The 24395-nt window shown below is 42.2% G+C and overlaps 1 protein-coding gene across 6 annotated transcripts in view; it reads left to right on the top strand.

Moving 5' to 3' along the window:
* Positions 1 to 24395, top strand: part of TCEA2 (transcription elongation factor A2) — a 98771-nt gene that overhangs the window by 41221 nt on the left and 33155 nt on the right. For 2 of the 6 annotated variants that reach the window (XM_072633222.1, XM_072633221.1), the window contains exon 1: positions 20794 to 21111. The exons of 2 other annotated variants lie outside the window; for them this stretch is intronic. In XM_072633222.1, the coding sequence (XP_072489323.1) occupies positions 21040 to 21111 (72 nt within the window). In that variant the 5' untranslated portion in view covers positions 20794 to 21039. Of the gene's footprint in view, positions 1 to 6817; positions 6976 to 20793; positions 21112 to 24395 lie in introns of those variants that run through there. 2 more of the 6 variants (XM_072633224.1, XM_072633223.1) reach the window with 2 other exon arrangements.

The following is a 24395-nucleotide window of genomic DNA, read 5'->3' as shown; positions in this document are numbered from 1 at the left end:
GGCAAAAGAGGTCCAAAAAGTCAATGAGAAGAAGAATACCTTAAAAAGCAGAATTGGCCAAATGGAAAATGAGGATCAAAAGCTCATTAAAGAAAATAATTTCATAAAAATTAGAATGGAGCAAATGGAAGCTAATGACTTTATGAAACATCAAGAAATTATAAAACAGAACCAAAAGAACGAAAAAATAGAAGACAATGTGAAGTATCTCATTAGAAAAACAACTGACCTGGGAAATAGATCCAGGAGAGATAATTTAAAAGCTATTAGTCTACCTGAAAACCATGATCAAAAAAAGAGCCTAGACATCATCTTCCCAGAAATTATTTCAAGAAAACTGCCCTGATATTTTAGAACCAGAGGGTAAATTAGAAATGGAAAGAATTCATCGATCACCTCCTGAAAGATATCCTGAAAGGAAAACTCCTAGGAATATTGTAGTCAAATTTCAAAGTTCCCAGGTCAAGGACAAAATATTACAAGCAGCCAGAAAGAAACAATTCAAGTATTATGGAAACACAATCAGGATAACACAGGATTTAGCAGCTTCTATATTAAGGGATCAAAGGGCTTGGAATATGATATTCTGGAGGTCAGAGGAGCTAAATTAAAACCAAGAATGACCTACCCAGCAAAAATTAGTATCATACTTCAGAAGAAAAATGGAATTTAGGTTAAATAGAGAACTTTCAACCATTCTTGCTGAAAAGACCAGGGCTGAAAAGAAAATTTGACTTTCAGATACAAGAATCAAGAGAAACATGAAAAAAGTAAACAGGAAAGAGAAGCCATAAGGGACTCATTAAAGTTGAACTGTTTATATTCCTGCATGGAAAGATGGTATGGTATATCTCTCATGAGACCTTTCTTAGTATTAGGTAGTTAGAGGGAATACATACATATATACATATATATATATGTGTGTGCATTATGTATGTGTAGGTACTTGTGCATGTATGTATATGTATATATAGCCAAATATGTGTGTTGTATGTATGCGTATATATACATATATGTCTATATGGAGAGAGAGAGCATTCAGACACACAGAAGGCACAGGGTGACCTAAATATGAAGGAAGGATACCTAAAAAATAAAATTAAATGTTGAGAGGAATGTACTGGGAGAAAGAGAAAGGGAGAACTACAATGTAGTAAATCATCTCACACAAAAGAGGCAAGAAAGAGCTTTTACAATGGAGGGGAAGAAGGGGAAAGGGAGGGGGAATAAATGAGTCTTACTCTCATCAGATTTGGCTTAAGGAGGGAATATCACACACTCAGTTGAGTATGGAAATTTATCTTACCCTTCAGAAAGGTGGGGGTGGGGAAGAGGATAGGAGAGGGAGCATAATAGAAGGGACAGCAGATTTGGAGAAGGGGTAATCAAATGTAAACACTATTGTGGGGGGACAGGTCAAGGGAGAGAATGGAATAAATGGAGGGCAGGACAGGATAGAGGAAAATATGGTTAGTCTTTTGCCACATGACTGTTAGGGAAGTGTTTTACATGCCTACACATGTATGACCTATATCAAATTGCTTACTTTCTCAACGAGGGGGGGTGGGGAGGGAGGAAGGGGGAGAATGTGGAACTCAAAGCTTTAAAAATGAATGTTAAAAATTGTTTTTGCATGCAACTGGGAAATAAGTTGTACAGGGAATGGGATATAGAAATTTATCTTGTCCTACAGGAAAACAGAGAGGAAGGGGATGGGAGAAGGGAGGGGGATAGAAGGGAGGGCAGATTGGGGAAAGGGGTGGTTGGGGTACATGCTGTCCTGGGGTGGGAGGAGGGGAGAGATGGGGAGAAAATTTGGAATTCAAAATCTTGTGGAAGTGAATGTTGAAAACTGAAAATAAATTAATTATATATAAAAAAGAATAATAAAAAAAAAAAGAAAATTAAGGACAAAACAACAATATTATCAATGAGATCATAGGAACAGTCCCTATCTCTATCCCTATTTCTTCTTGTTCCATAGGTAGCATGTGTTCTGGTATGTGATACATGACCAGCCTCTTTCCTCTTTCAAGGGGAAAGCCAATATCCATCCTTCCCCTGAATAGTGGGATTCTCCTGTAACTTCTGCCACACTGGGCTGCCTACTATTCCACCCTATCAATGAGTTGCCATGCAGAGAGGAAGGGACTAAGTGAGGGCTCTGGGCCTGCCCTTGGTGGGTCAAAAGTATTGAACATGCATGCTTACAAAATTGCCTAGCACTGCTCATAGGTAGACTGGCTGGAGGAAAGGAGCTAAGATTGCTGGGTCTGTGTTTTTTATTTTATGTTCTATTCTAGGCTGTGCTTTGCCATGTTATGGCCACTGGGTCCTGGACTGGGCCTTCTAATTTTCTGGCTCTCTCCTTTGTGTTACAGGCTAGATTTTCTGGGCTATGGGCATGGAAGTAAACAGGCACTTTGGATAAGGAAGGATCATGGGGAATTTCAGTTTTGCTTTCTCTGTGTGCTAGTGATGAGGGACAGAAGTCATGCTCATAATCAGAAACTTTCTCACCAGATTCTGTATGTGTGTGTGTGTGTGTGTGTGTGTGTGTGTGTGTGTGTGTGTGTGTGTGATATGATGTTTGAGGCTATGAAACACTGTGTTGCACATTTTATGTTGTGTTAAGGGTAGAGGTGCTTTCTTTGGACCATGAATGTTTTACAGGGAGCTCTAGCTGTGTAATGGAGGATGGATGTTGTAGTAGGTATTGCAGGATGTGGTTGTGTATTGTCCTGGGGGTCATGTTGGACTGTGGCTGTGTTGAGTGGGGCCTTACTGCCCATGAGTACATTGTCAGAGTCCCATGCTAGGTCAAGCTGAGTGTTACTAATGGAGTAGGTGGGGATTTTCATGTTTGGAGACTCCTTTGAGGCTGCCTGGCTCAGGGTTTCCATGATACTCCCTTGGGCCAGGAAACATCAGGAAGAGCCGGAAGGAAGACTGCTGAACAGCCTTGGAGGGACCTGGCCCAGAGTCCAGCAACCCAGCAGTGAGAAGGTGGGGAAAGGCTCATTCTGTTCAGAAATAGAGGAAAGAGGAGGAAGGTGCTGGGTGCTCCATGTGCTGTTCTCTCTGCCCTAGCAGGGCCTTTGGGAAATATTTTGCTATTGCTATTCTAGTTCCAACATTTTAGAAAATAATCTGCCATCTTGGCTCTGCTTTCAAGGGGCTCGGTTTGGAAAAATCATGAGATTGCTTTAGGTCGCAATTCAGAAAATTAATATATAATCAAGCTAGTACAGTGTAGTGGATAGAATTGTTGTTCAGTTGTACCCAACTACTCCTGACCCCATTTGGAGTTTTCTTGGCAGAGATGTTGGTGTGCTTTGCCATTTCCTTCTCCAGCTCATTTTACAGATGAAGAAACAACCAAACAGGGTTAAGTGTCTTGCCCAGGGTCACACAGCTAGTAAGTGTTTGAGACCAGATTTGAAATCAGGAAGATAAAGCTTCCTTATTCTAGGCCTGCTGCTCTATTCACTGTGCCACCTTGCTGCCTAGTAGATAGGATAGGGGTTCTTAACCTGAGAGTTTATAAACTTGGTTTAAAAAAATGTTTTTTTACTATTACAATATAATTGGTTTCCTTTGTAATCCTACATGTATTTAAAATCATTTTTTTCAAGAAGGGATTCCTATGTTTCGGTAGACTACCACAGGGGCATATGACAGAAAAAAGGTTAAGAACTTCTGGAACAGAGTGCTAAACTGAGTCAAGAAGGCCTGGATTCAAATCTTGCTTCAGATCTGCTACTGTGTGAATCTGGGCAAGTCACTTAACCTTTGTGAATCTCAATTTCCTCGGCTGTAAAATGGGGGCAACATAGCAGGGATTTTGTGAGGCTTACATGGGATAATATATTTAAGCACTTTTTGAAGCTCTGGGTCAATGTCAGCCATTATCATTCTTAATCTTGGGTCCCTAGTCCTCAAGAAGGTTACCTTGTTTTCCCTGTAGGGATGCCTTTATTCTAACCTTTACCCTAGACATAACTACCTTTCTATCAGTGCCTGATTCTGCCTCTGTCTATTCTTGGTCTGTAAATGTGTCCATTTTCATAAATTTCCTTTACAGATCTATGTATCTGTGCTTGTACATATGTCTCACGGTGCCTGTCTGTACATGTACATGTGCAGATGATTCCCTGGATCTATGCATTTGTTTCTTTTTGCATCTCTCTATCTTTGTGTCTATCTATGTCTGCCCTCCTTCTACCTTCACATCTGTGACCATAAACATATCTGTGTCTCTTCTTGTGCTTATCCCTGTGTGTCTCCTTGTTTTTCTATCTATATTTCTGTTTCTGTGCATGTGCACATCAGGATAGAGGTCTGATGGGAAGGCCTTGGCACAGACACACATATCCACAGAATCTGAGAGTTGCAAGCAAAGATGTGCACATCTGAGAGAACCAATTATTAAATTTTCAGTGCCTGCATTTACATCTTGAAAATTGGCAAGCACTACAAATTAGGGTTTGATTTATTGTTTTGTTGGTAGTTTAGCCTTAAGAAGTGATGGAGAAAGTGTTAATAACTCAGATTAAAATTAAGTGTGTCTGGTATACTTCCCCTCCCCCCAGCCAGTTGTTAAACATTTACCAACATATTCCTAGATGAAATAGACTTCAGCAGCCCTTTCATCCAACCCATTTATACAAGAAAGGAATTCTTCATTCCTCTGCTTGAAGATTTCCAAGGAGAGGGAACCTACTAATTCCACTCACTTTGGAGTTTAATAGAAATAGAGTGGGAGGAGTAATCCAGATAAAGTTAAGTATCTGTCATCTACACTGAAAGTATCTTGCATGTACATATTAGAAAGTAATTCCCTTGAGAGCAGAGTTTCTGTTTTGCTTTTTCTTAGTGTTCTCAGCACTTAGTATCATATTAGACACTGCTTGTTGATTGATTAGTTAATTGATTTTATTGCTGGAGAAGTGCATCAGTATAGAAGGTGGGACATATTTATTATGGAAAGTATGAATGGAGTTGAGTTTTGAATAGGGTTCGAAGTCAGTGGAGGGTCATGGATTAGAGTATGGAAGGGAGAGATAGGCTGGTGAATGCCTATTCCATAGTACCACTCATGACTGACCTTCACACATGTTCCCAATCTTGACTTCTAGTGAGGATGATAATTTAATCTGGACTGCCAACATCCTTTGACATACTGCACCTAATATGTTTATGGGGAATTAAGCTCCCTCCCCGCCCTTGCCTACAACTCCATGGTTGGGAGGTTAGGAAGGGGAGCAGTTCCCTGCTCCACTGCCCCCTTGGGGCCCTGGCTCCCTGCCCAATGGTAGGGTGGGAGTGGAATGGGGTAGGGGCCGCCAGGATGGCTGGCAGGCATCCCCTGGGAGTCAGGAGCAGGAGGCTCAATGTTTCTGGGAATTGTGTGTAGGGAGGGGAAGAAGGGGGGAGTAGTAAGTAGTGAGCTCAGGCCCCAGTCCTCCTGGGATGTCCATTCCCAGACTGGGGATGGGGTGGGGGGGGACACACAACCCCTATAGTTCATCCTCTCCTTCCCTCTGCCTCCTTGTTGCTGCTTAGACTCTCCACTCCTGGTAGATGAACAAAGGGCAGTTCTTAAAGCCCATTTCCATCCATTGTCTCATTTGATCCCCAGGAGAGCCCTGGGACTCAGGCAGGGCAGGTATTATTTATTATTCCACTTGCTTAGCGAGCTGTTTGGAAGTAGAGCTCAAACTAGTGCCCACATCCCTTAACTCCCAGCCCATGGCTCTTCCCCTATAAGATGCTAACAGATGATGATGACGACAATAACAATTAAAGTAATGATAAGCATAACCTACATTTCTACAAGATTCCCAGGATCAGACAGCTCTTCCTATAAAACACCCATGGGAGGTTGGTAACATGAATATTACTGTCCTCCCTTTCCAAAAGAGGAAACAGGTTCAGAAAAGCTGATGACTTGTCCAGGATCACACAGCTAACTAATCTGAGAGTTGGAGTGGAACCCAGGACTCCTGATTATAGGTCGGTGCTTTTCCCACCATACTATGTTTGTTTTCCAGGCCATGCTTTTCTTTGACCCTGGCAGGACAGACCCACTGGTGTGGGAAGCCCTTGGTATGAGGCGAGCAATCATGGCCCTGAGTTTCATGGGCACAGATCATACACATAGCGCTGGACAGGAAGACCCATTCCCCAGCCACACCCTGAAGGGTGGAAAGGCACCATGATCCAAGGCCAGAGTGACAATTTTAAATGCAAAGTAAATTTGCCTGACATTCAAGGGAAGAAGAAAGTCACCAGGGTTAGGCACAGACTGGCAGTGGTGGACTGGGGGTGGGGTTCGCTCAGCAGAGGGAAGAGAAGAGGGATCCATGCTAAGGGAAGGGGTGATGATGGTGCTGAAACTTTGGAAAGGATTGTGAAGACAAGGGTGGGTATTCTATTAATGGTGAGGGGTGTGTATGTGTGTGCATGCGTGCGTGCGTGTGTGTGTTTTAAACCCTATAGTCAAGCCCAAGATCAGCCTGGTGGAAGGACGTAAAGGCAAGTATGGCGGAGGTGACTTTGTGCCTACAGGGCCTGGTGTGCAACCTGTGAGCGGCTGAGATTTCTGCTCTTGGGAGGGAAGTAGTAGCTTCTCACCTCCCCCAACTCAGGGACCACGGGAAGTGTGGCCTGGGGGGGACTCGTGTGTGAGAGTTCAGCAGCCCAGTGCTTCCCACCACTTCCCGCAGAGGCTTTATCTGCAGCCCAGCCCTCCCTCCCAGCTCCCTAGCCAGAAGGGAAGCGCCTGAAGCCAGTCTGCTGGGGTCAAGGGCAGGGAGGGGGTGGGGAATGGATGGTCGGCCTGGGACACAAATAGAAAAATAAATGACTTGAGCTTCCTATTTTTCACTGGATTTTTTTTTTTGAGAGAGAGGGGAGAAGAGAGAGAGAGAGAGAGAGAGAGAGACCCAGATGATGATGACCCATAGGCCAAAGGTAAGACCTAGCCCCTACCCTGTTAATTTAATTTAAACCACTGATCAGCCTTGTGGCTCCGGTCCAAGGAAGCCTGGGCATGTCCAGTAGGTTAGAACACAGGTTTGACATGGGGTCTGGTGGATTCTCCCTTCTCTGTGACTCAACATCCATATCCTTCAATGGTGCAGCTTGGAGACAACCTTGTCTTTCAGAAAGTCCTTGGTATGAGGTGAGCAGTCATGGTCCTGAGTTTCATGGGCACAGATCATATGGGAAAAAAAAGCAACCCAAGATAACATTCATACGCTCCCATGTTGAGGGCAGAGGGAAACTGACCATAATGAGCTTGGGCAGGAAGATTTCTTGGAAGAACCAAGTTTTGATGGATCTTAGTGAAGGTCTATACTGACCCTTCTAAAACACTGCAAGAGAGAACTTCCAGATGAGAAGGCTAGGAGCTGTAGGGAGCTAGGGCTAGAGGGTTGGGCTGGGCTGAGGTCATGGGAATGGCTAGATCTGCTGGCCCTGAAGGTCCTCCTGAGGATTCCTGCCTCAGCAGGTTGGCCTCTGGAGAGGACAGGGTTTGGTTTCCTTTTCAACTTGGAGGTGGTGGGGGGAGGGGGAGAGGACTGACTGAAGCTCTAGGGTCCACAGTCAGGCAAGGCCTCAACTGTTCGCTAAAACATGGGACAGCCCTTATTTTCTTCTTAGAATAAAAGCCAAGGTGGGAGTCCAGAGGATGGGGGTTTTGAGGAGTTAGAGGCATGAGACTTCACAGAAATCTGGGAGATGGATTTTTCAAGGAGTTTGGAGGATGGGACAGTTCTTAGAGGAATCTAGGAACCATAAGTTCTTAAAATCTGGGAAGATGGAAATTTTTCAGTGGGAGACGAAGGATGGGGAGATTTTGGGAAGATAGGGGAGTGGTTTATAGAGGAGTCTGCAAAATAGATCTCTTCAAAGAAATGAAGGGGTTAGATGTATAGGACCACAGGTCTGAGAGTTGGAGAGCTAGCAGAAGTTTGCTGGGGTGCTAGGAGACTCTTAATTCTTAGGTATCAGGATTGTTTGGTGTCTGTGGAGTTTTAGGGTATACCTGAGTGGAGTCTCAGGTGGAAAGTGAAGTTCCACCACAGGGAGAAATAAGCAGAGTGGAATCCATTCCATTCTAGTTCTTTGAGGACCAGGTCTCATTCTCCCCCAGACTTTAACCTTCTTTGGGTCCCTGACCCTCAGCAAAGGAATAGGGGAGTTGTCTTTTCTTGGAGTCTGACTCAGGGACTGAGGGTGTGACCTTCCTTGCAAGATTCATATTATCATCTTTCTCTTATGCTCCTCATTCCAGCCCTGTCAAACTCCAAAGTGTAAAAGCACATTTCCAGTCAGCTCTCAATTATCCAAGGACAGATTTTCAGAAACAAAATTCAATTGTAGGCTGGCTTTCCTGTACTTTCAGGCTTGGAAGTCTGATTCACTGGTATATTTGTCTGACCTACTCAGGTCAAGGAAGTGAAACCTGCTGCCTCAGACAATCAAAGAATGTCTTCCAGATTCCAGGAGAGAAAAAAATTTTGGATTATCAGCATGTTATAGTAGGGGAAAAATACTGGAACTGGAATCAGAGGACTTGTTTTCAAATATCCCTTCTACTAATTTGCTGTGGGACTCTGGGTTAAGTCACTAATCTTCCCTGAGCCTCATTTTCTCCAGCTATAGAGTGAAAAGATTGGATTAAATGATCCCTAAAAGTACCTTCTAGCACCAAACCCTATGATCTCAGTCTAGGAATTTTCCTCAACATGGTACCTCATCATTCCTTTGGGAGTTAGACAGCTTCCTGGGGATTCAGACAAGAATGCAGGAAGGAGATGGGGGAGGGAGAGAGAAGGTGTGACAGTCAGAGTTTGGGACCCCATCTCCCCCCACCATCAGTAACCAGATGCTGAGTAGTTCTTGGACACCCCATGAATGAGCAATGGTGAGCTGGGACTGCAAACATCTCGTGTATTCGCCTACAAGACAGGAGTGGAGGATATGTGTGTGTATCCCTTCCCAACAGCAGTGCTTCCCAGATTCCCCATATCTTTTCAGTACTTGGCCATGATGTCATCTCTCAGTAATTCTTTAGAAAGGTCAGGGAGGAAAGAAAAGCTAAGTGATCAGGTGGGAGAGAGAGTGTCTGGAATTGAGGGATGGTGGTGGAGGTGTAAGGAAGATTTGGTTGTTCCTGTTTTCTACCCAGACTCTGGAAGGAATGAATAAGGAAGGTCCTCTCCTTTCACCTTGGCCACTTTTACCCTTTATGTGGCTCAACACTGCCACCTGAAGGTCTTTGCTAATTACTGCCCTAAAGGGCACCCCATGGGTCACTCCTGCCCCCTCCCCTTCTGGGGATCCCAAAACTCTAGCACTTACAGAGATCCCTCTGAGCACAGCCACTTCTGTGAACTCGAATCCTGCTATTCTAGCCCCATGCTCCCAACTCCTGCCTCAGCTTGAAGGCCACCTTATCCTTTGGGAGAAAGAGGCAGGCCCTCCCATCAGTTGTTACTATGAACCTTTGGTCCTAACTACCCATGTGGGGAAACTGGGCAAGTTTCATATTCATTTTTCCTGATCTCCTTGGCCTCCCCACAGCAATTACAGATCTCTTCTCTCATTAATTCCATCTTACGCTCCCACTCCTCTCTACCCTCTTTCAGAGAGGATTCTTATCTACTTAGAAGAAAATGAATCCACTTGAAATGAACTTTTTCACTGCAGTGGCCGTAGATCTCATCTCATCTCACCTACTTTCTTTTCCTCTGGTTTCAGAGAATGAGGTTATTCTCACTTTCTTTAAATTTAACTCTTTCCACCTTCATTTCTGATGATTCCTCTCATGTCCTCTGGCATCTTGCTCCACCAATTCCCTGCCCATCCCCCTCTTTCATCTCTTTTCAATGGCATTTTTTTCCCAATTACATATAAAGACAATTTTTAACATTCATTTTTTTTAAATAAAATTTTTGAGTTCCAAATTTCTCCCTCCCTTTTGCCCTCCCTCATCTCGAAGATGGCTAGCAATTTGATATAGGTTATATATGTGCAATCATGTAAAACACATTTCCATATTAGTCATGTTGTCTTTATCTTTTACGTTCAATCTTTTTCTTTCCAATGACTCCTAACCCCACTGTCTACAAACTCGATCAAGTACTGCGATTCCTAAATACCTTCCTTCTCCTCCTTTCATTCTTTTGAACTCCTGTCTTGTACTGCATCATGGATTCATTTATACTCATATTTCACCTTCCTTATTTCTCCCTCACTTGTAAACTGACTGCTGTTTGGATTTCATTCTCATTCAAATAAAATTGTCCTCTCCAAGGTCACCAATCACTCTGGACTCCCACATCTCAAGTTATTTTTCCAACCTTATCCTCCTTGACTTTTCAGCCTCTTTAAACAATGTTGTTCACTTTGTCCTTCTCAATTAATCCCTTCTTCCCTGGAAGAAAGACACTGTGCCACTGTCCTGAGAGGCTACATTCTCCTAGCTCACCTCCTATCTCACTGACCTTGTCTGTTTCCTTTTTCTGGCTTCTCCTTATCCTTGCAACCCCTAAATTCTAGAGTTGCCCCCAGGCTCCGTCCTTGATCATTGTGATGTAGCAGCAAAACCTTGAATTTGGAAACAAAAAGACTTGGGTTTTAAGTCCTAATTCTGGCACCGTGAGTCTGGGCAACTAAAGTAAGTTTTCAGAGTCTCAGCTAATTACTTTGCAAAATAATACTTGTATTAACCACCATATAGGGGCATTGAAAAGAAAGTGCTTTGTGTACTGCTGTTCCTTGAACAGTGTGGAACCATGGTCCATCTCCCATCTCCAAGCCTTTGAGTTAGCTGTTCCCTTTACCTGGAATGCTCTTCCTCTTTACATTGACCTCTTTGTTCTTTGGCTTCCTTTAAAACACAGCTTAAATCTCACCTTCTACATTGGGACTTTGCCAGTCTCCCTAACTGCTGTTGCCTTCCTCTCTTAGATTACTTTCCAGCTACTCTATGCATATCTTTTATGGAGTCAGAGACTGTTTCTGCCTTTTGTTGTGTTTCCAGCACTTAGCATGGTTACCTTGCTCTTAAAAAATGTCTGCCTCAGTTTCCTCATCTGTAAAATAGGGATAATAATAGCATCGACCTCCTAACGTTGCTGTGAGAGAAAATGAGAATTCTTTTTCACTCATAGTATTTTATTTATTCCAATTACATGTCAGGATAGTTTTCAACATTCACTTTTATAAGATTTTGAGTTCCAAATTTTTTTTCCCTTCCTCCCTCCACTCCATCCTCCCCAAGACAGCAAGCAATCTATACATGTACAATTATATTAAACATATTTCCATATTAGCCTTGTTGTGAAAGAATAATCAGAACAAAAGGGGAAAACCATGAGAAAGAAAAAAGAGAGAAAATAGTATGAATTCAGACACCACAGTTCTTTCACTGGATATGAATAACATTTTCTATCATGAGATTTTTGGAATTGTCTTGGATCATTGTATTGCTAAGTCTATTCAAATTCATCATCACACAGTGTGGCTGTTACTGTGTACAACGTTCTCCTGGTTCTGCTCACTTCACTCGGCATCAGGTCATACAAGTCTTTCCAGGTTTTTCTGAAGTCTGCCTGCTCATCATTTCTTATAGCACAATAGTATCCCATTACATTCATATACCACAACTTGTTCAGCCATTCCTCAATGGATGGGCATCCCCGCAACCACAAAAAAAACAACCATAAAAAGAGCTGCTATAAATATATTTTTGTACATATGGGTCCTTTTCCATCTTTATTATATCTTTGGGATACAGTGGACTGCTGTGCTTTTAGGGCACAGTTCCAAATTGCTCAAAATGATAATATTTGTAAAGTGTTTTGCAAACCTTAAAGTACCTCATGAATACTGGCAATTATTATCGCCTGATTGATGGAACTGCCTTGGCAAAATCACACAGGCAGTAAACATCAGAAGGTATATTTTGAACCCAAATCCTCTTATTCTTGAGTTAATAGGCTTTTTTCACTGTATGATGCAGCCTACTTAACAAATGCTTGTAGACTGACTGGAACTCCTACAAATGCAGACTGGCAGACAACTTCTAGTCTTCAAGAGTTACTTATACAAATCATCCCTATTTTATATATGAGAAAACTGAGGCTCCAAGAGGCTAAATGCCTTTCTCAGGGTCCAATAAGCATAAGAGACAAGACTGGATTCTAAGCTTCCTGACTCCCAAGTCCTACATTTTTTTTCACTGAAGTATATGGTTTCTCCAGAGCTTTCAAATTTTTCAAGAGGTGCAGAAAAGATCATTGATAACAATAACTGGGGCAGTCAGGTGGTGCAGTGAATAAAGCACCTACCCTGGAGTCAGGAGAACCTGAGTTCAAATCGAGCCTCAAACACTTGATACTTATTAGCTGTGTGACCTTGGGCAAGTCACTTAACCCCAATTGCCTCGCCTTCCCTCTCCAAAAAAAAAAAAAAAAAAGATAATTGTCGGGGAAGTGGATACCTAACTTTCTTTTTTCCTTCTGGTCATTATGGGTAGTTTAGGATTATAAGGTCAGAGATGTAGAGTTGGAAAAGATTTCAGAAGTCATGTAGTCCAACACTTATTTTAGAGATGAGGAAACTGGCCAGAGAAAATATATAACTTGTAAAAGATTGCGCAATAAGTGGCAGAGCCAGGATTTAAATTTAGGTCCCCTTACTCCAACACTATCAGTTTACTTCCCACTGTCTCATGATTATTCCTGGGCCTCTGCAATACACCTGTGACCCTAACCTCCTAAAATGGCTGATGATATCTGATGGAATTCACCACCCTGGGAAATCAATGTCCTAATGCTAACATAAATAATAATACTAGTAATAAATAATAATGATAACAATAATTACTCATTTAAATAGTACTTTAGGCTTTGCAGTGTGTTTTGCATAATTAATCAGGTAATTGTGCAGAATATTTCAAATATGTTTTCTATCATATCTGTTATGTAGATTCAGAAAGATAAGTCCAAACTTTGAGGAAACATAGTAGGCACTTGTTTATTTACTTAGAGAACCCTTGAGATTTAATTAAAATTAATTGAAACAATTAGCAACTTCAATAAAATAAGAGGACCTAAAATAAACTCACAAAATCATCAGCCTTTCTGCATATTATTAATAAAGTCTAGCAGAAGATATAAAAAAAGGAAATTTCATTCAAAATAACTACAAAAATTACTATGCTGTAAGAGACAATTAGCGGGCTGATGTGAGAAATAGATGGAAAAACTTGCATGAAATGATGAAAAGTGAAATGAGCAGAACCGAGAGAGTGTTGTATGTAGTAACAGTAATATTGTTAACGACAAATTATTCTAAGCATTGTAAATTCTCAAATCAACTACAAAGAACCTATGAAGGAAGATGCTATCTACCTCCAGAGAAAGAACTGATAAAAAGAAGTATGCATAGCATGATTTTACATATATTTATAAATCTTTGTCAAATAGTGGACTTCTCCAGTTCAGGGTGGGGAGGGAAAGAGACTGTTCAAAACCTAAAATATGACAAAAAACCCCACAAAACTAAATTTAAAAGATGAAAGAAAAACAAGAATGTCAGCACCTTGAGGGCATGACTTGTGTTTCTGTCCTTTTATCTCCAATGACTAGTACACTGTCTGTAATAGAGCGTTAAATAAATGCCTGGCAAATTAAAGCCCTCTGTTCTAAATAAAATGGCATGTTCTCTGTCTCCAAAAGAAAGCCTCCAAACAAAAAAAACCCTAAAAAATTGAAACTATATCTGTACATATTGTATATTTTTTTACAGAAATGAAGAATAAAATAATTGGAGAAATATTGTCTGTGGTTGAACTGTGGCAATATAGTGAAAATTATGATATTACATTAATTAAATTACTTATTCAGTTCCACTCCAGTTGAACTACAAGAAATTTCCTTATAGAACTAGACAAAATGAAGACCAAATTTATCTGGACGTTTGGTTGGTTGGTTGGTTGGTTGTTGTCCTCCGTTCCCGAAGAGGACCAAAATGACATCACTATGATGAAGTCAAGTTTCAATGTGTCCGACTGTGGCTGATCAGACCAATACAAGCTTGGAATGCTCTACCACAAATTGGGCACAGACAGTCTGTGTGAACATTTGGGGTAGATACTCTAAATTTGTGCATCCTATGTTTCCTTTGAGCTGTTTGAATTCTGCTTTGCTCATACAGCACAGCCTACCATCTGGATAAACAAAAGGCTAAGATATAATCTTAGATATATCTCAAGGGATATACTGATAAAAAGTAAGAATGAAGGGGGTTTGGCAATAGTATTTAAGGCAGAAATCATCAAAACTATCTGCTACTGATTAGAAAACAAAATAGTTGACTAAGACTCAGAAACAATGAATATCATACCTTATTGTTTGATAAACTCAAAGTCATGATCAGCAGAAAGTCTAATTTGACAACATTTTCTGTCAAAATTGGAAAGCAGTCTGGAAGAAATTATGATTAGATTCACAGTTTTCTCCATTACTCTAAAAGAATATGTGACCAAAATATAACAGTTCATATTATTAAAAACAAAACAGAAAAAGTGGAAGAGAAGGCTACCATGGCTAGGGGATGAATTATTAAAAATATTTTTCTATTGATATCTTTTTATGAGTGGAGGTTAACAGAATAAATCAAGTTATCCCATACCACCTAAAGTGAATGATATGAGGACACAATTTGATACATTTTCCTGGTTAAGAACACAGCTCTATTTTTTGAGCATTTGGATACTTTAGTAGTTTGTGGCTAAACTGGATTTAATGTCAGTCAAACAAGCATTTATTAAGTGCTTACTATGTGTCAGGCACTGTACTAACCAACATGGATACAAAGAAGGGCAAAAAATAATACTATTCTCATGGAGTTCACAGTCTTATACGCACACACATACATACATACATACATACATATATATATATATACATATATATATATACATATATATATATATATATGTATATATATATATGTGTGTGTGTGTGTGTGTGTGTGTGTGTGTTGGATAGATATTTCCCCCTGGAGGAATTTCACACTCAGAATGTCCTTAACAAAGAAAGGAATGTTTTGTGTACCATCAGAGTACTTTGTTATATATTTGATTAGGAAAACCCAGAGTCCAACATCCTAATTTTTCTGAGGAGGAAACTAAAACCCAGAATTGATTTCCCCTGAAATTCAAAACTGACTTCCTGTGTTTGATTTTGGGGGATGCCCAACCTGAAAGGTGGGCAGCAATGTTTGGAGGAAAAAGAGGAGCACAGCGGTTTGTAGCAGTGATTAGGTCACTCCTAGGGGACCCACTGCTGGGTACCCAGGCCTTTCCCCCAGGGCAATCGCTACACTCTAGGATCAGAAAATGGAATTATGTAGTTGGCATAATTATTTAATTGGCATATTAATTATGTAATTGGTATAGGGTGGAGGTTGGGATTGTCAGCATGTTCAGTTCGCTCAATGATTGAGATTGAGCATATCTGTGTTACTCCATTTCCAAATCCAGAGCTCTTTTGTATTTATTTCCTTGGATGAAATGTTTCATTTCTTTCCCCTCAGTTAAGTGGGAGTGATTACTTAGCAAGTTTGTGATTAATGTAGCAACAGGATTCCAGGCCTATCCTGTGCTGCTGTTCTCAAAGAACTTGACATGACTGCAATGGATTATAGATTACACTACATATTGCTACCCTGAAAGTGGTTGTTCAGTTATTTCAGTCGTGTTTGACAGTGACCCCATTTGGAGTTTTTTTGGCAAAGATCATGGAGTGGTTTGCCATTTCCTTCTCTAGTTCATTTTACAAATGAGGAAACTGAGGCAAACAGGGTTAAGTGACTTGCCCAGGCTCACATAGCTAGTAAGTGTCTGAGGCCAGATTTGAACTCAGGAAGATGAAGCTTTGAAATGTTAGGCTTGTAGCTCTATCCACTGGACCACCTAGCTGCCCTGGAAGACCATGAGAAATTGTTTTTCCCATGACAACCTTAGTTGTTTTTAAGCAGACCAATGGAAAACTATTGCCCAATCTTATGTAACTACAACCTGTGAACATATTACTTATTCACAGAATATTCAATTGCTACCAAATCTATATTATCCCTCATCTGTCTTTTTGTCTTTTCAGTTTTCAGACAAAAACTATATACAATGTAGAGATTTTGCCCAGGGTAGAGAAGAACCTGAATATGGTACCTATATCTATGTCTATAGTCTGGCTGTTGAAATAATTCCTGCACTACAAGAAATGTAAAATACCTTAGCTAAACAGGAAAACAGAGTATTGAATCAATTCTTAAACTAATGAGAGCCTGATTTCAAAGACTGTTTGCTTCGTTTTTTAATATTTCTTTTATTTTTGTTACATTTGAACTCCAACTGTTTCCCTCCCGTCCTTCCCACCCTGCACTAGAGAAGACCATCATCTGATACAGATGTGAAACTGTGCAATACATAGCTCCATATATCATTTCTTTCTCTGGAGATGGATAGCATCTTCCTTCTTAGCCTTTGGAGTTGATTTGAATATTCATATAATTCAGAATAGCTTAGTCACTCACATGTACTTTTCAAACACTAATGGCTATTACTGTATACAACATTCTTTTGGTTCTGCTTGCTTTACTCTTCATTATTTCATGTAAGTCTTTCCATGTTTTCCTAAAATCAACCGGCTCATCATTTCTTATATAATATTCCATCACAATCATATGCCACAACTTATTCAGCCATTCCCCAATTGATAAGCAACCCCTCAATTTGCCACCACAAAGAGAGCCACTATAAATATAAACATATAGGTTCTTTTCCTTTTTCCCTGGTCACTTGGAAAACAGGCCTAATAGTGGCATTGTTGGGTCAAAGGATATACACGGTTTTATAATTCTTTGGGCATAATTCCAGCTCTCTTTTCAAAATGGCTGGATCAGTTCATGGTTTCACCAATAGTGTATCAATGTCCCAATTTTCCCCCATCCTCTCCAACATTTATCATTTTCCCCTTCTACCACTGTAGCCAATCTGATAGTTGTGAGATGATATCTTAAAGTTTTTAAAAATTTGCATTCCTCTAATCGATAATTATTTACAGCATTTTAAAGTATTTTGATAGTTTTGATTTCATCTTCTAAAAACTACCTGTTCATATCCTTTGACCATTTTTCAACTGGGGAATGACGCGTTTATAAATTTGACAAAGTTCTCTATATATTTGAGATGTGAGGCCTTTGTCTGAGAAACTGTCCAACATGACCTCTCTCCAATTTTCTTCTTTCCTATTAATCTTAGCAATGTTGGTTTTATTTGTATAACCCCTTTTTAATTTAATGTAATCAAAATTATCCATTTTTCATCTCACAATATTCTCTCTCTTGCTTACTCATTAATACTTCTCCTATCTAAAAGTCTGCTAGGTAATACGTTCCATGTTCTTCTAATTTACTTATAACATCTCCCTTTATGTCTAGGTTATGTATCCATTTGGATTTTATCTTGGTAAATGGTATAAGATATTATATTATTATTATATTATTTATTAGTCTATCTCTAGTTTCTGCCAGACTGCTTTCCAGTTTTCCCAACAATTTTTACTTTAGTGGATTCTTATCCTGAAAGCTTAAATCTTTATATTTGTCAAATCCAAAGTTTTATTATACTTGATTTCACTGATTTACCACTCTATTTCTTAGTCAGTACCAGATAATTACTGCCTTATAATACAGCTTAAGACCTGGCACTAATAGACCTCCTTCTTTACCATTTTTACATTGATTACTGTGATATTCTTGATCTTTTGTTCTTCTAAATGAATTTTATTATTTTTCTAGCTCAGTAAAGTTTTAAATCATAATTGGGATGGCACTGAATAAGTAAATCAATTTAGGTAGAGTTGTCATTTATATTATATTATTGTATTATCATTATATATTTATTAGTATATTATTATAACATATTATTAATATATAACATACGTATTATATCAGCTCACCCATGAACAATGACTATGTCTCCAATTATTTAAATCTGACTTTGTCTGTATAGAAAGTGTTTTATAATTATGTTCATATAGTTCCTGGGTTTGTCCTGGCAGGTATACTCCCAGATATTTTAAATGGTTTATGGTTATTTTAAATGAATTATTTCTTACTATCTCTTCTTGCAGGGTTTTATAGGTGATATATAGAAATGCTGATGATTGAGGTGGTTTTATTTTATATTCTGCTACTTTGCTAAGGGTTTATTCTTTTGGATTTCGATTCCCAGTTTGATCCCAAATATTCCTGGAAGTAAGGAATTGTTTGCCCTTGATTGATCTATGGTATTTCTGAGTCTGAGGGACAGGATTATAGATTTAGAGCTGAAAGGGAACTCAGAAGTTACCTAATTCTCTGGTAGGCCTACTGACCTCCCTGGCTTCCTTCAAGTCCCAACTAAAATCCCCTTTTTACTGGAAGACTTTCCCTGTCCCTCTTAATTCTAGTGTCTTTTCCTCTGTTAATTACTTCCTATTTATCCTGTATATAGTTTGCTTGTATATATTTGTTTGCTCACAGTTCCCCCCTTAGATTGTAAGCTCTTTGAGGGCAGTTATTACCTTTTGCGTCTTTTTGTATCCCAAGGATTTAGCATAGGGCCTGGCACATAGTAGGTGCTTAACAAAGTTTGATTGATTTCAATCGCCCCATTTTACAAATGAGAAAACTGGGGCCCAGAGAGAGTTTCCCTAAGGTCACAAAGTTAGAAATTGGCAGAGGAAAAACAACTCAGATCTTCTGACTCCAAAGTTAGTATTTTTTCAACTGTACCAAAATGTAATGGGATTGGGCTGGAAGGGGAGGGGGTAAATTATTCTGCCTGGAAGGTTTTAGAAACAAAGGTAAATAAAGGACTGGGAATCACCCTGGACTGTCAGGCAGAGATAAAAGGAAGGCTGGATACTTTAATGTAGTTCTGGGAGACTAAGGGAATCACAATAGGACAAAGATTTTCATCTTGATAGGACAGACTGATAACCTTGGAAGTCTTCCATTTTCTACAGATTACATCCCTCTGTAGGAATCCTTGCAATTCTATTCTTAATAGTTCTTTTTAAATGTATCTTTTTTCACTTGAACAACTTCTTGAAAAGCAAACCCTAATCGTCTTGGGGGGTGTCAGCTGGCAGAAGTGGAGAAGAAAAAGAGGAAACAGAAGTTTCAGAATTCAAGGATAAAAACAAAACCCAGAAATTTGAGGTTGATCTAGAACAGAGAAAATTGAGACTGAGATCCGGAAAAATTTGGGGCTTGAGAATCCATCTTGAGGAGCTTTAGTTCCTGTTGCAATGACTCATACCCTGTCCTAGATGTGAGATGAGTAACTGGGGGTTCCTGACTGTAGGATTATTCATATTTCCAAACCTGAGCTGTGCATCTTTCCCCAACATCATCAGTTCCATTCCTTAACCATCCTATTTATCCACCTCATCACTCAGGCTTTAAACTACAGTATTCTCTGCCTTTTCTCTATTCTCTCTCTTCTGGTCCAGTGCAATCAGTGGCCAAGGCTTGTCCTGTTTTCCGAAATATCCTAAGGTCTGTGTCTTTCTTTCTATTCCCAAAGCCCCCCTCCAAGTCCAGGCCTAGACCAGTTGTTCCATCAGCTTCTCAGCTTGCTTTCCTGCTTTGGGCCTCTCACCAACCCCGAAAAGGCTGCCAGACGGATCCCCTCCTCCAAAGAGCCCTTAGAGATAAAAAATCCAAACCCTTTAATGTGCCATTCTCTTCTTCCCCAGCCTTCCAACTACTGCCTGGCTCTAATTTGGGGGGCAGCTACGTGGTGCAGTGGATAGAGCACCAGTGCAGGAGTCAGGAGAGCCTGAGTTCAAATCTCACCTCAGACACTTGACACTCACTAGCTGTGTGACCTTGGGCAAGTCACTTAACCCCAACTGCCTCATCCTAGGTCATCTCCAGTCATTCTGATGCATATCTTGTCATTGGATCCAGATGGCTCTGGAGGAGAAGTGAGGCTGGTGACCTGCACAGTCCTCCCTCACTCAAAACAAAGTCAAGTGCAAGCCATGTCATCATTTCTCTGATGGCGTGGTCTTCTTCAGCTCTAATTCACTTTTCCAGCCTCATCTCTCAGTCCTCATGACTAACATGTGCGTAACGCATTTCTCCCAGCTCCTGCACAACTTAGCTTCACTCCAGCCCTTCACACTTCGCGTTTTCACTCTTTTGCTGGGACCTCGCCACAGACTGAGAGCTCCGGGCTGGGGATGCCGATGGGCTGGGGGGTGGGTAACGCGAGGGTGACGTGCTGTGCCCCCAGACCAGGCCGGCGTCCGCGTCACGGCGAGCTCCGGGAGCGGCTGGAGGGGCGGGGATCCTCACCCCTTCTCTTTCCCCAGCCTGCCTTTCTTCCTCCCCTCACCTTCTGGTCCTGTTTCGCCCCTTTCACCTCCCCACGTCTCCACTCTCAAGGCCCCCTTTCTAAGAGAAGTTCTGTGCCACCATCTCCCTCCCAAAGTCGCACCGCCAGCCCACCCAGGAGGTAAAGATTCCACAGCCTCAGTGCGTTCCCACGAGTTAAAGTTCCCACTAAGGAAGCTTCTCCGAGTGAATTGTGGGGCTTGGAGTCTTCCCGTGATGCGGAGAGGCCACAGACGGCGGGTCAGAGACTACGCTTCCCACAACGCCGTGCGAGGGAGAGTTCGCTTGGTAGACGCGAACCTGGGGCGGGGCAGGCACGGAAACTACACGTCCCAGGATGCAGCGCGGCGGAGCCGCCGAGCCTGAGGCGTTTGAACGGCTGCTCTCCCGCCTGGTTGCTCTCGGGCAGCGGCGGCTGCGTGGTGGTTGCGGGGAGCTGGGGGCGGGACAGGACGAGCAGCTGAGGGCCCGGATTGCGGCAGCGGGAGGAGGAGCCCCGGGCCAGGCGGTGCGGCGGCGGTGGCGGCGGCAGCAGGGACAGGGCCTGAGCGAGCCGCCCACGGGAAGATGATGGGGAAGGAGGAGGAGATCGTGCGGATCGCCAAGCGGCTGGACAAGATGGTGACCAAGAAGAGCACGGTGAGGTCACGGTCCCCGCGCGCCTCCAGACTCCCCGAAATTGCCCCCCGAAACCTCCCCCATTCCTTCCAGAGATATCCCTCCACGGAGAGTCCGGCCAGCCACGACTCCCCTGAGGGACCCCTCTCGAGGACCCCAAGATTTCTCTCATGCCCTGCAGGGTACCTCAGACACCCTGTCCCATTTTCTGGATGTCCCTGAGATCCTTTTAGAGACTTCCCTAAGAGACCTTGAGAGACGCCTTCCCCGGCCCCCTCTCCCCATGCGCCCCAAACCAGATCAGAGCTGAACTTTGTGACTTCACCATAGAAATACCCCTTAGAAATCTCCCAGGCCGTTACTTCTCCCAGAAACCCTGAGACAGAAGTCACCGAGATAGCCACCCTTGACATCCCCAGAGACTCCACTCAGAGACCCTCTGATGGCCACCAGCGACCTCCCCCAGAGACCCTCTGATAGCCACCAGCGACCTCCCCCAGAGGCTCCACTCAGAGACCCTCTGATAGCCACCAGCGACCTCCCCCAGAGACCCTCTGATAGCCACCAGCGACCTCCCCCAGAGACCCTCTGATAGCCACCAACGACCTCCCCCAGAGGCTCCACTCAGAGACCCTCTGATAGCCACCAGCGACCTCCCTCAGAGACTCCACTCAGAGACCCTCTGATAGCCACCAGCGACCTCCCCCAGAGGCTCCACTCAGAGACCCTCTGATAGCCACCAGCGACCTCCCCCAGAGGCTCCACTCAGAGACCCTCTGATAGCCACCAGCGACCTCCCCCAGAGACCCTCTGATAGCCACCAGCGACCTCCCCCAGAGGCTCCACTCAGAGACCCTCTGATAGCCACCAGCGACCTCCCCCAGAGGCTCCACTCAGAGACCCTCTGATAGCCACCAGCGACCTCGCCCAGAGGCTCCACTCAGAGACCCTCTGATAGCCACCAGCGACCTCCCCCAGAGACCCTCTGATAGCCACCAGCGACCTCCCCCAGAGGCTCCACTCAGAGACCCTCTGATAGCCACCAGCGACCTCCCCCAGAGGCTCCACTCAGAGACCCTCTGATAGCCACCAGCGACCTCCCCCAGAGACTCCACTCAGACTCTGTGCTGGCCACCAGGGACATGCTCCAGAGATTTCCGCTCAGACACCCTTTCTCAGGGCTTCTGCTTACAGACTCTCTGATAGATATGCATGTCACCCTGGACCCCTCAAATTCCCCTCTATTTAAAAGTTCCTTACGGAACCTCAGATTCCTGTGAGACCTTGGGAGCTCTCCCCCTCAGATTCCTCAAACCCCTCTCCAAATTCCCCTCAAAGATTACTAGCTTCAATCCATAGACATTGAAGTATCTGCTTTGTGCCACGCACTATGCTAAGCTTTCTTTCCTAGAGACCCCCCAACAGAGGGTACTCAGATTTACAGGCACCAGCAAGGGACCCTTCTTCCCACTCCTCACTACTCTACTACCCGCTACTTGTGTGACCTTGACCAAGTCTCTTCTTGTTGCAATCGGTTTCCTAAAATGAAAGCAGTTGGTCTAGATGATCTCACAGAGTTCTAAATCCTGGATCCAGGTATTGGGCTGTTTCTCTGAGATCTTTGCTATAGGTCTTCCTGCTACAGCTGCCCCTGTCTTAGTTTCCTTAACTGTAAAGTGAGGATGATAACACTGACCCTTGGGTTTGTTGTGGTCAAAGTACTTTTTAGCATTTTGTAGGGCTACCTTATAGAGCTGATGTAAGGGTCAAATCAAATAAGATAATATATGCAGACTTTAAAATGCCATATATGTGTTAGCTATAATTGTGGCTATTATTTGTAAGCATTGAAGTACTATAGAAATATGATAAATTATTATTGTTTCTGCCTTGAGTCTTTTCCTAGAGCTATACTCAGACCACAGCTAAAACTGAGACTTGTAATCCCTGCCCTATACTTCCCATACCACCACAAAATTAAGCTTTTCTATTCAAGGGTCAGTAAGACCCTGATCAGAGACACTAACTTTGGAGGTAGTTTATAGGTCTGCAGATTGCGGACCTGAGTTTGAATCCTGCAGCTTTACTAGCTATGTGAATCTGGGAAAGTCACTTTACTTCTCTGTCTTCAGTTTCTTCATCTACAAAATAAGGGGCTTGGACTAGTTGATATTCTACTGTGAATTCTTTGATCTTATAACTGTCCTTTCAGAGGTCACTTAAGAACCTATAAATACTCCTGCTTAATAAATATACAGTATTTTTTTTCCACCGACACTATGATCCTTAATTCTTTAACTCCCTTTCTCCCCAGCTTTTGGCCCTTGTTTATCTCATCTGAGGCTCCCCTGGCCTCACTGAGAGGCAACCTCCATCCCATATGACTCTATGTTTGTGTCTATTATCTTCCCTTAAAGGCTCTTTCTTGGGAGCTGTCCACAAACTCTATCTTTCAGATTCTCACATTTTTAAAAAGCCTTATTTTTATTGATTTGATTTAATTTTTGTATTAATATCACCTCCATTTCCTCATACATTCCTATCCCCTCTCCTATTCAGTGAACCATCTCTTGTAACAAAGAATAAAAAAAGAGAAAAAGCAGTTCAGCAAAACCAACACGTGAACTGTGTCTGACAGTATATGGAATATTCCACAATCATAGTCCTCTTTCTCCGCAAAGAAGAGAGGAAAACACAGTTTTCCTAACCCTTCTTGGGAACCAGGCTTGGTCATTATAATTATATACTGTTTGGTTTCCTCTTTTGTTCTCTCCATTTACGTTACTGTAGTCAGTGTCTCACAAACATTTGTTAAAAATCTTGGGTTTGCTGAGAACTATGCTGAGTGCTGAGTGAGATGGAGAATTTAGATAAGACATGGAGCTTGCCATTCTGAAATTTTTCTAGTACATACACAAATAGCATTAAAATTATGTAAGTTCATAAGAGAACTACAGAGCAAGTGTGATACATCTTCTTAGGGGTGGGGGGAGGGAAAGATTATTCTTGAATAGTGGGATCAGGAAAGGCTTAATGGAAGAGATGACTTTTAAGTCTTAAGGGAGAACAACAGGGATAGGGAGCATCAAAAGCATAGGGGGTAGTGTGTCAGTTTGGGCAGTATTTGGAAGAGAGTACTATGGAAGGTTTCACATTCCAGGGCTAAGGAGTTTGAATTTTACTGAGTAGGCAGTGGGATTTTATGCAAAAGTGTGATATAACTACATTTATGCATAAGAGAGATAAATCTGGCAGATGTATGAAGGATGATTTGGAGGGAGAATGTGTATGTGGGAAGGACTGTT

This window comes from Notamacropus eugenii, chromosome 1 (genome assembly GCF_028372415.1).
Source record: "Notamacropus eugenii isolate mMacEug1 chromosome 1, mMacEug1.pri_v2, whole genome shotgun sequence".
In the NCBI taxonomy this organism is placed as follows: Eukaryota; Metazoa; Chordata; class Mammalia; order Diprotodontia; family Macropodidae; genus Notamacropus; species Notamacropus eugenii.
Note: the sequence above shows the minus strand (reverse complement) of the source record. Positions and strands in the feature narration are given on the sequence as shown.